Here is a 12,652-nt window from a genome sequence, read left to right as displayed (position 1 = left end):
TGGAGAAATAGCACGGTTTAGCAAACACTTCAAACTGTGACTGAAGCCATGTCTAAATGACGTGAAGGATAGGCTCACTATCCTACCAGAACTTAGCATTATGAATCCTGTTGAAAACTTATGGAAACTACTTTTCCATAAGCCATCAAAGACCACAAAGGTCAGTAGATAGCATACCTTCACTATTAGAGTTTACAGGACTAAACACACTGCTGCAGGCCATAAGACAATTCTTTAATAAACAGGAAGAACTTATTGAATGTACTGCTTTAGGGGAAGAAAGGAAAAAGTGTGATCGCTACCTTAGCCAATCCATTGGCTTAAAACCTTTGAACCACTTTATTCCATAAGGTAACAGTGAATGGGCAGCACAGGGTTACAAATGCACATCAACTTCTATAAAGACAGAAAATCCCCACCCATCATACTGCATAGACTCTTAGAGCTGCTCAGGTCCTAGAGCAAACTGACAGAGCTTTAGCCCTAACTTATTCCATTCCACTCCTCTTCCCAACCTAATTTATGCTGGCTATTTTATGACTGACCATGAAGAGGCTACACAGGCCAACTTCTGTCAGCAGCTGCCAGAAAGCCACAGGAAAGATGCTGTTTCAGATTTTCTATACGTTCTCTAATCACGTGGGTTTTGTCTTAGTGTTCCAGGAACACGAGCCTTTCTAGATGTTCATGGGTCCTCCTCAATAAACAACTATGGGGAAATAACAGAACTTGACAGGAGTCTCCATCTTTATTGCGGCCACCAGTCACATCCATGCACATTCTTCTATTTGCTGACCTAATTCATTTTCCAGAAGAGGCAACAGGTTTTGGTTGTTTTTTTTTTCAATTATTATCATTAAAGCAGGTGCACATTTCCACTTAAATGAGCACAAAACATGAAAACAGATGATACCTGCTATCATTAAACTGAGATCATATTCCAGTTTAGGTTTGATTTGTTTTTTAGCATGATGGGCATTTTCTTCACCTACACTTTCTAATGAGGAACAGAAGTATTCTAATTGGGAGCAAAGAAATAATTTCACAGGTAGCTTTGTTTTTCTGAGTTTTCTTTAGGTATCCATTCATTAGTCTTGGCAATAATTGAAGTTTCAAATGCACCTGTCTGACTTCCTTCCATCTGTATTCTCCATTCTGAAACACCTTAAGGTGGACTTAAACAGTGGGCAACTGGATCTATATAATTTTTTGCATGCTCACATAGACCTTATAGTTTCTTACATCGCATCCGTTATATTATGATGCCTTCTATCCTTTTCATAGCCTGTCAAGGATTTTCCCCTGTGCTAACTGCAAAGTGTTCTCAAATAATGTATCCAGCAACTAGCCTGATGATCCAGAGACTTAAAGCTCAAGAAAAGGTGAGGAGTCTGAGACAGATTTTTCCTCCAGCTGCTTAGCATGTTATATTGAGCTTGCTTTTTTTCCCCCCAAACCCATGACAGCTGAGCTGATCCACAGTCTTCTCTCAAGGACATCATATACAACTTAAATGCATAGTAGTGAAGTCAATGGAGACTTTACCATGGCTTTGGAACAAGATCAAACAAAAGCGCACAAACTTCATTGAGGAAGTAGGGTTCAAATCACTGTCGCCTTTAACACCATTCCCATAAGTAAGTAGGTAGCCTCAGTTGAGGTAATGCCTGAAGTTTGTTCAGCACACATAATGCATATTCCCTTATCAAAAAACTCCTGCCTAGAAAGGATCAGTCATGGAACTTAATGGGCAGCAGCACAATTTCTGTAACATGAAAAGCACTAGTGAGATATGCCATGTTTACTGTGGCTGGAAGTGCTGAAGACATTACTAACTTTTACTCATTCACGTGTTTCAAAACAAATACACATCTGCTCATTATGATAGGCTTTTTACAGCATACACTAGCTTTTAGAGAACCAAGTTAGAGTATAACACCAAGTAAATATGCCTTTATTGCAGTGACAACAGGATCATGAAAGTTAAACTGGTCACAATTGCTATCTCAGCACTGCTCCACATTTGGTTCTGCTCCAAATAGTTCAAAATGCCTTGGGGAAATCCAGCCTATTTAATGTATCAGAATGGTAGGAATTATCTGAATCACTATTTGTTTTATTAGTAGCAATTCTCAAATACATTAGCTTTTTTATTCCATTAAACATTCATTACAACTGTAAATAGTGAAATACAAATAGCAACAAAAAATAGAATAGAATGATTAGTATTTATGAGTTGCAACAACTATATAATTTATAAAACAAGCTGCTGATTATGTTGACATCATGCAGTCAGAAATTGAACTTACTACGTTTTTTAAATTCTTGATTTTAATAAGAAAAATTAATAAACCGCACAACTGTATTCACCTACAAATACTGCACGTAGAGAAGAGGGTTTACAGGTTGTGCAAAAGTGGAAAAAATAGGTAAATTTGTCTCTTGTCTTCAGAGAGCAAGCCAATGAAGTATTGCTAAAAATACCACTCTGATATTTCTCTGTCCAGGGCTAGATATTATCTACACAGTCAAATTACACAATGCATTATTCAAAAGAAGCCAAATCCCTATAAAAATACTCAAATCCTATGTTATATTTGGAAAGCCTTTATAAAAGTGAAAGAATTCTGAGGAGCAAAACTTTAAAAAAAATTTTAAAAAAATCAGGCTACGTTTTGATGGATAAACATAAAAAAAAAACTACGAATAAGTTTGTGATCTAATAAAAATTAATTTCTGATTAAATTAATTCACTTCATTGACACCAATGTGTCATTCGTTCCCTCTCTTCCTCCTCCTGAACTTCTGAGGTTCTCCTAACTCCCTGCACGTATTTGTTCACTTTTAGCTGAGTGGCCCTTCTGCCCACTAAGGCACAGCAGATAGTCACACAATCACAAGAAGCCCAGTATTTAAGTCACTTTGGGGAAACAGTAGGCTAACTGGCTTCCTTTAAAACGCTAAAGACTGGTGAATCTGGGGGTGCCTCAATTCTCAATAAATGGCTCCACTGCATCCCCACCAGATAAGATAACACACCTAGGTACACATTCACTTCATTGTTCCCCCATCCTAGAAACGTGGGCGTACAGGTCATGAGCAAGCAGCAGCACAGGTCCCCGATTTGGCTGATTAGAGGATATGGATCCCAGCACATACCTATTGCCTAATCTAGATATATCCTCAAATAAGCTACTCTAGTTTCCAAGAACTGCGAAGGACAGATTGCAAGCAACTCAATTGTCTACTCAGACTACACAATGTTACAGACACTAGAGGACTGTCACTGCACTGGAAAATTAATGTTATACTTTTTCACTCTAACAGCTGTCATCTAGTAATGCAAAAATTCAAAAAAAGCATCCAAATCTCATTTTAAGAAACCTCCTTTCAGATTCTGAAATACGACAGAGGGAATATTCAGTTTAAGAGGATATATGGACCTTCCAGTACATTAGCAGGGCACCTGTTTTTTTTCCTCTCAGTAATGAAACTACATAAAAGGCCTGGGAATCAGTCCTTAAATAATGTTACAAAAAGAGCAAGGCAAGAGGTGGGTAGTCATAAGCATGTCCCTCAGGAAAGGGCTCCATCAGCAGAGACAGATCTAGGGAGTCTATTGCCAGCACAGGACTTTCTTTTTTAGGAATGATTAAGAGTATATGGCTTCCCATCTTGAATGACAATGAAGTGGGGTTTATTAATCATTGGCATGAGTTGGTCGGTTGTTTTCATCTTTGGATAGTCTGGTAAAGAGATTTTCACTGCAGTATTTTAGCATTCCTTGTTCTGGAATGGAAGAAGGCCTAAGCTAAACGTACATTCAGCCACAGAGACTAGCTTCTTTGGGCATCCTCTACAGACAGTGAAGTGATTGCATTTGTGAGGAGATATTCATTAAGGATAATTTTCGTAGTGTCTTAAGTGGATAATTTTCGTAGTGTCTTAAGTGCTCCTGCTATCTTTAAAAGTGTTACTGTCAATGGTGTGCTACAAGACCAAACCACTGAAGACTGCAGAGTATTTGTTTGTGTAACAAACAAGGATATTAAGATGCAAGTTTCTGAAGCTGGTATTTCAAAATCCTTGAACAAGGATGGTCAACACTGATAAAAAGAAGGGATGACAGTAGCAAAAAACTAATTTGCATTTTCCTTAATGCTGGTAGCATTAGGAAAGGCATAGCAGTGAAAACCACTTTTCTCAAATCTTCACTGAAGTTAGCAACTGGAACAAACGTAGCCTAAGATCTAGGTCTTTTGTTCAGAAACTAGAAAACTTCATTTCTAAAATGTCTTGAATGGGTTGAATTAAATTTATACATGCATATATATATAAATTTTAAGTGCAACTTTGAAACTTCAAGTTGTTTTGTTCTCTTGTGCAACAACATGAAGGCAGACACTATAAATTAAGCCTGTTACAGCAACTATGCCTCTCAAATGTTTTAATTTTAGCTTTAGAGATGTGGATTTTCAAAGTGACTGATGTGGAAATCATCAGAACTGATGCATTAGATTAATGCAATGTTGAAAGTTTTTCTCATATGTCAGAGAAAGAAGAGTAGCTTCTAAGACTAGTGTATTGGGTTTACGTAGCTGGCGGGGCGGGGGGGGGGGGGGCATTGCAGAAATGGCCTCTGTGAGACCAGGGGCTGCCCCCATGCTGGACACAGCCAGTTCCAGCTGGCTCCACAACAGACCTGCCGCTTGCCAATGCTAGGCCCATCAACAATGCTGGTGGTGCCTCTGTTGATAACATATGTAAGAAAGGGTAAAAAACGCTGCGCAGCAGCTATGTGAGAGGAGCAAGAAAAATGTGAGATAAACAGCCCTGCAGACACCAAGGTCAGTGAAGGAGAAGGGGAAGGAGGCGTTCCAGGAGCTGGAGCAGAGATTCCCCTGCCGCCCACGAAGACCGTGATGAAGTAGGTTGTCCCCCTGCAGCCCACAGAGGACCACACCACAGCAGATATCCACACTGCAGCCCATGGAGGACCCCACACTGGAGCATGTGGATCTGCCCTGACAGAAGCTGCACCCCGTGGAGAGCCCACGCAGGAGCAGGTTTTCTGGCAGGAACTGCAGCCTATGGGGGACCCATGCTGGAGCAGTCCATTCCTGAAGGACTGTACCCCATGGAAAGGGCCCATGCTGGAGCAGTTTTTGAAGAGCTGCAGCCTGTGGGGAGGACCCACATTGGAACAGTTTGACAGGGACTGTATCCCATGGGAGGGACCCCAGACCACAGCAGGGCAACAGTGCGAGGAGGAAGGAGTGGCAGAGACAAAGTGTTACGACTGACTGCAACTGTTCCGCAATACCCTGTGCCACTTGGGGGATTGCGGGGAAGGAGGTAGAAGAGTCAGGAATGAAGGACTGAAGTTGAGCCTGGAAAGAAGGGAGGAGGGGGGAAGGTGTTTTTAGTCTTGTCCTTGTTTCTCACTATCCTACCCTATTTTTAATTGGCAATAGATGAAATTAATTTTCCCCAAGTTGAGTCTGTTTTGCCTGTGATAGTAATTGGTGTGCGATCTCTCTGTCTTTATCTCAAGCTACAAGATGTTTATCTCATTTTCGCCCCCTGTCCTGTTGAGGAGGGAGAGGGAGAGAGTGCCTTGGTGGGCAGCTGGCAGACAACCAAGGTTAACCCACCACAACTAGAAAGAGAAAAACGAACTATTAGGCATCATATTTTCACTGCTTTGCAATACAAAATTACTTTTATGCGTGGTAACCACTGAAATAAGTTATTCTTTCCCCTCCAAATGTCAAGATTTCAAATTCCCCACACTATTTTCAAAAGAAACCATTCTACATTTTCTGCCCTAAAATGCTATTCAGTATTTTCCCAACACTGTTCAATGATTTTGGTCCCCTTTTTCCACTTCTCTGAACATTTATTTTCTCTAATTGTGTTTGTCTACAAAACATTACTAGAGAAAGACACCTTCAAGGAAAGCAGCATTTCAACAGAAGAGCTCCTCCACACACACTCTATCAGCAGTGAAGCGAACTGCACGCTATTACTTCAGCAAGAACCTCAACGCATGCTAGTACCACTGTTACAGGCAGGCAATTCCAAATGTCAGTCTTCTGTTGAGAAAAAGCCAAAGTCCCTCTACTTAATTGAGTTTGTTCCCTTGATTTTAATGATGAAATCTAAATATAGATATCTATCTCCAGGACCAGAGAGACATTTGGAATTATAATCTGCAACCATGCCATCAAAAAGCTCCAAATGCTGGAAACCAACTCTTTAGAACCCTCTAAATTGTCCCCACTTATGTACCTTCAGGCATGGTGCACTCCACTCTTCTTGGTATCCGACATTATTCCAGATGACAAATTATTTATACCTGCTTAATGCAAAAGACTCTGTCAATTCATTTAACTCAAAAAGCCATGTGTTTGCATTTACTGCAAGACAGGGGCTGCTTTGGGAATATGTGTAATGACTTTTTGAATTCTGATTTAGATCCTTTTATTATTCTCCCTTAAGTTAAATTTGTTGGCTCTGTCCAGCAACTGATTTGGCTTGACTGAGTTCTACTCCTGTTACTTGCTTTACATCAAGCTATGTCCACCTTCTTTGTTTACGTGTTACGGGTTATAGCTATGCACATAGTGTCTTCTGCCATCCTTAGGATGTCAAATTCTGAAGCCTATAAATCTATCCTCTGACTTTTAACACTTGTCCTAATTTACATGCAAGAGCAAAAATGCAATTTTAAACTGTCCAACAATGTTTTTGTTAAGAATTTCCTGTATCGTAAGAAAAGAAAAAAGGGGAAAAAAAGCTGCCTAAGAGAACTACTAGTTTTTGAATAATAAAAATGAACTGGCAGAATTGGATGTGGGATTTCAACTTTTATAAAGATGTTATGACAAGTGAATTAAAGTTACATTTTATTTCTGATTTGGTCATGAGGCTCTGAGAAATACCATAGCCATGCTTGTCAGGCAGCATTGCAAATTGTCTTAGACTGAACATTTGCATGTTCGATATCTGCCTCTGTTGCCACAGGACACTGCCCTCCCTCTGCCTCATAGCCTCTTTTCTCTCTGGGTAGCAATGCTGCCAAAGGGATAGCGGTATGCTGATCAACTGCATAACATCAACTGGTCAAGTCAATTCTCATAACAGCAAGAGTACTTAGAATCTGAAAATCCCAACGTTGCCTTTGCTACTGATCAGAACCTAAGTGAAAACAAGAGATGATGCAGGAATTATCAATAACTTCTCCTAATTGTGATAATACTAAAGGTAACAGACTGAGGATTGCCACGAAATAAAACTGTTCCGATACCAGGTCTCCCAAAAAGTTATAGTATTGAAGCAGTTTCTTAAAAGACAATTTTTAAAATGTTTTAACATAATTAAGTAAATAATTAAATTTAAAAGTTATTAGAGAAAGACTACCGCTACATCTTTGAGAAGAAATATCTGTATTTGTCATAAAGAAGAACATATCCTTGAAGCATATCTGTTGTAGCTTAAAAAGAAATCTGTTCTGCTTTTGTTTTAAGTTTTGATTACTTAAAATTAAGTTCTCTAGAACTCTTTGCTGAGGTACTAGGAAAGCAGCTATACAGTACTTGTCATTACTGAAGGATACGCAGACATAATGTAGAGCTGCTGTAAATTAAACCAGACATAGGCAACTCCCACCAGCTAAACCCTATCGAGTTAGCTACTCTTTCTTCCCATCCCTACACCTCCTCCTCCTTTTTCTCTTAACCAATTCACATTTCATTAAAAAATGCAACAACAGACAAAGACAAACAAACAAACACTATGCAAAGGAGACTTTAAGAATATTTCACACAACAGTTTTCACTCCAACACTTCCAGTACCAGGCAAACAACTTCACAAAAAGGCAAGAGGAACCAGCTGAAGCAGATACATAGAATCTGAACAATCTCTGCAGGAGTTTCAGCCAGAGGTTTGCAACATCACTGGGGTCATATCTGCAATGTCAGAGTTCCTCACACCTCTAGTAATTTCCTCCATTAAAAGTATGGCTCTTAGTGTACATGTGTGCTGTAGCCAATGTGTCAGAGGCCTCACTTCAGCAAAAACTCCTCATTGGCCTATCTTCATACATGCTACAGCAGATCCATTTAATCTTAAATACAGCATCTGAGTTCACAAAAGAAAACAAGGATGAGTTGTGTTCAGATCGTATATGGTACAAATTGTGTTACTGCCACTTGGAAAAGATAACCCACATAAACAATTAGCCAATGAGGAGACACGCTATATTAAGATCCATTTGAAGAACAATCAATTAGCAAGACGCCAGCAATACATTCCAGATTTTGACTTCCTCTATGGTCAGTCAATAATTGAGTATTGAACAATTTTAAAGAAACTGTATCCTATTTGTGCATCTGAACTTGTTCTGTGCTTTTAGAAGAGATATGGTAACAGTTGAATTTTGAACCTCTTTACCACACTCTTCAAATTGAGATCTGTTTAAAAAAACAAACAAACAAAAAAACAAACCAAAAAACACAACACCAAACCCCACAACTTTGTTAGTTTTGAAATCTAGAAACAAACTCTTTGTGTATTTGAGATTTTTTTTAATAGAAACAATTTGATAAAAATTGGCTTCAGAAGATATTTTTTAGTCCCTCAAACTATATTTGGATTAATAAGAAGTGTTGCACAAGAATAAGTCATGCTACTCACTGTAACGAAAGTCAACATAATATACCTGCTGTGGTCTACAAGGATTTACTGGAAGTAGCATACAAAATATACTGGCCCAGTTTTATCCCTATTACAACCACACTGAAATCAGTTTAAGAAATAATTTCAATGAAGCAAAAACCAACCCGCTCCACAAGGCCTAAAGAGTACATACGAAACTTCAAAACTTGTTCATGCATATCTTGACTTACACTCACTATATACCCTTCTTCTGCCTATATCTGTCATTATGTAGCATCAAATTTATGACGACATACTTTCAAAATCAGTGCCTCCATGAATGCTCACTCCTTGTATTTTGATTTTCTTTGTAGATATCAAGTAACAGGATTACCTCAGAGGGAGCTGCAACAAAATGTTATTCATGTCCTCCATCCACCTCAAGAAGTTTGCGTATCTTCATTATCCAATACTGGCCATAAGCTATCATATGTCAATGACTATACCATCCAAAATGATGCATCTCAAATTAATTGGTTTGTTTTTTAGAGTGGAAGAACAGAGTGTAGGAAATAACTTATTTGGCAAGAAAACACTCAAACCCTCAAAGATTTATCTGAAAATAGAAAATAACAACCTTGCTCCAAAACTGTATAAGCAAAATACAATCTAGAAATTAACACATATTTTATTTACATTCATTAAGGGGAGCTATGCAATAGCCTGTCTGTTACAACACTCGTGAGTAATGCAGTTACCTTAAATCATAAAAACAAAGTATTTTCACATATATACTGTTGGCATATCTAATGTACTGCAGGGTATTCACAATATATGTCAATGAAATAAATACTTCACGACAAGCAAGAAATATCAATGTTCCAATTTTTTTCTTTACATTGTTCAAATAGGCTCTGGGAATAAAAATAACTGGATCAAATGAGAGGGAAACCCCTGGAAGAACATGCATTCATACCAAACTGATTACAGAAAAAGCTTTTCACACCAATGCTGCAGGGTTATTGAAGATTACTATTGTGACAAAATACTGACTTCATCCAAAAAAAAAGAAACCCAAAACCAACCAAACCACACACAAAATAAAGGTTTTGCACTTGTGATCTTCAAACAAGTTAATGCCTATTTTCCTTGCCCATGCTAATATTGTGGTATGATTTAAAATACAGATATCTGAACATGCCGATATTCAGCTACCAGAACAGTAGTTAGCTATCAAACTACTGACAGATTATTCCCCCAATTAATAATCATTCATTTGATGACACATATCAACATGCAAGCACATGCAGCAAAAACCTGTTACAAAAGCCAGAGCTCAGAAAGCTTCTGTGCTTTCTATGTTTTAGCTGTACTGAGATAAGGCATTGACCTTTCTTCTTGATTCTCAATGGGAGAATACTCTGCTTACAAGCTTACTACTGTGATGCCTTGTTGTTACTGTGAAGAATCACAAAAACATGTGTAAGAAGGCAGATAGGATTCAACACCTTTCTCAACATTTGAAATGTGATATTTCCAGTAGTTCATCAGTTCATGTCATTTCCCCAGAAGTGTAAAAAACTCAAGTTTAAGATTTCACTAACAGGGATAAAATACTCTGCAGGTTAGTGGGAAGGGAGGGTAATACTCCATGAACTAGTTGATAGAGCAGCTTTTTTCAGGTTTCATCTTTAAAGAACTCTACTGTGCCATCTAGGATTTTCATGTAATAAAGGCAATTTATCCTTGTAATGAGACCATTTCTATCCAAAGAGACTTCAGGTGGCTGTACCACAAGAAATATTTTTCTGTGCATCGTGAAGTCAATGTGACTGTGATTGCAAATTACTCACTAATGTAAAGAATGGCAGACTGTTGCATTATGGAAACCCATCCACATTCTTTTCCATCCCTGTAAATGCAGCTACTTTCCTGTTTTGATTGTACTGTACACTGTAACAATGGGTTTCACCTAATAAGCTATTCAGAAAACTCTTACACAGTATGCAGGTCATCTCAACCCATTTCATTGCTGTTAGAAGTAACATGAAAAATGCTTTCAAACATCATCTGAGACAGGAATACTTAGAAGCACCTTAAATTCTCATAAAATATGCACTAGAGCTATCCACAGTATTAGTTCTATTGTGGTCCCAAACATACTTAGTTAAGTCATGTACTACTGCTGCAGGAATAGATGTCTTGAAGGAAATCTCCTCTACCCCACATAGATTGAATATTTTCGAAGTCCCGTGCATGAAGAAGAAAAAGAGGAGGGGGGGGAGGGAAATCACAGCTAAAATTAAAAAAAGCTATTTTCTTTTAGCAATTCTAGAACTACATTATAATCACCGTGAGATAAAAGCTCTAACCTCCATCTGCACCATCCCAATCTTTCTCCTCCCACATCAGTGCTGAATTTGCGGGAATAGAAGAATGAATAAGCCAAGAACATTAAAAAATATTTCCAGTTAGGAAGAGACTTGCATGTGGTTTGGGAACAGTACTGACATCCTATTTACCTCAGATTTGACCAGGCTGGGACCTCTAAGTAGCTCCTTTCTCTACCATTTGGGAAATGCCATGCCCAATTAGTGGAGCAACACTTTTCTTCTAGAGTCCAAGCTGGTAGAGAGGTAGCCTAACAGAGTACCTAGACAGAGGTCTAGAAAGAAAAAAAAAGGGGGGGGGGAAATAGAAGCTGGCTTACGTGCTCCAGTTTGTCTTTCCTCCTCAGCCAGACACTGGCACTGTAGTCCTGCTGCTTGACAGTGCTGTAGAAGTTCGCACCTACTCTGGTGAGGCTTGGGGAAGGCTCCCTGGGTCTGCTCTTCAGCCTCATCTGCTCGAAGCCCTCATGGGGGGATGAGGAGAGCCAGTCATGCCTGACTTCCATCTTGACATGACAAGGCAAAGTCCAAGGAAAAAAATCAGAAGAAATCAAGAAATTAAGAGGCACTAGACAAAGAGGGTCCAAAAAAGAACAGGATGGGGGAAGAAGAAAGAGAAGGAAAGCAAAAACACCCCAAAAAACAGAAAACGGGAAGAGAAGGGGGAAAAAAGGAGAAATAACAAGGTAGGAGGAGTGGAGGGAGAAGGAGAGGCTGCAGGTACGAGAGAGGAGCGGACTGAGAGAGATGAAAGGGCACTCGGGAAAGAAGACGCTCCACGACGCCGCTGCTTGTTGCCCTCGCCGCCAGCAAGCTGCAGTCCAGGACCGACGCAGCGGGAAGCGGCTGCTTGCGGCTCTGCCCGGGACGGAGGCGAGCGGAGGCGCGGCCCCGCGCAGACGGAGGCCGGGCGGGGCTGCTGCCTCCAGCCCGCCTGCAGGTTGGCGCAGTGGAGGGGCCGCCGCCCGCCCGGGGATGAAGCCGGCTCCTCCCCCGCCTCCCCCTCCCCGGCAGCCACCTTCGGGGAAGCAGAAAGCAGCACGGAAGAGCCCCGCTTTCGCCTCTAGGAAAGCGGCTGCCGCCTCCTGCTCCCTCCCCGCCTCCGGGGGGGCAGGAGGCTCCCCGCGCCCGTGGGGAAGTTCATTCGTCCCCTCTCCCCCTGTCCCGGCGGACACCGACCCGCTTCCCCCGGACCCCACCGCGGGGTTCGGCGACCGGTTGCCACTCCCTCTCCTGGAAGCCTTTGTCCGACCTCCCCACCCCGGGAGCTCCTGGGGCGCCGCCTCCCTGCCCTGCCCTGCCCAGGGCGGGATGCCCCCCTCGCCGCCGCCCGGGCCCCGCCGCGGTGAGCGGGAGGTGCGGGGCTGCGGACGTTGGGGCCACCGCGCCAGCCTCTCCCCGCAGCACCTGTCCATCCCCGTGTCACCTCCCTCCCTGGGCAGGGGCTCCCGGTGCTCTGAAGCGTAACCTGACCGAGCTGCCGGTCCTTTCCCCGGGGCAGCCAGGAGCGTACCTCGCCTGGCCAGGAGGTGAAAGCCACGGCCCAGCGCGCCGGAGCCGGGCAGGAGCTCCGGGTCCAGGTCCTGCCTGGAAGCCCTCACCC

At 41.4% G+C, this 12,652-nt stretch overlaps 1 protein-coding gene across 1 annotated transcript in view; it reads right to left on the bottom strand.

The window, feature by feature from the left end:
* The window catches only part of PLD5 (phospholipase D family member 5), a 189,583-nt gene extending 178,028 nt beyond the window's left edge, over nucleotides 1-11,555 (bottom strand). The window contains 1 exon segment of the mRNA XM_050893661.1: nucleotides 11,370-11,555. Within this exon segment, the coding sequence (XP_050749618.1) occupies nucleotides 11,370-11,555 (186 nt within the window).
* Between the last annotated feature and the right edge of the window lie 1,097 nt (nucleotides 11,556-12,652).

Source organism: Gymnogyps californianus, chromosome 3 (genome assembly GCF_018139145.2).
Source record: "Gymnogyps californianus isolate 813 chromosome 3, ASM1813914v2, whole genome shotgun sequence".
In the NCBI taxonomy this organism is placed as follows: domain Eukaryota; kingdom Metazoa; phylum Chordata; class Aves; order Accipitriformes; family Cathartidae; genus Gymnogyps; species Gymnogyps californianus.
This window is presented reverse-complemented; position numbering and strand designations above follow the sequence as displayed.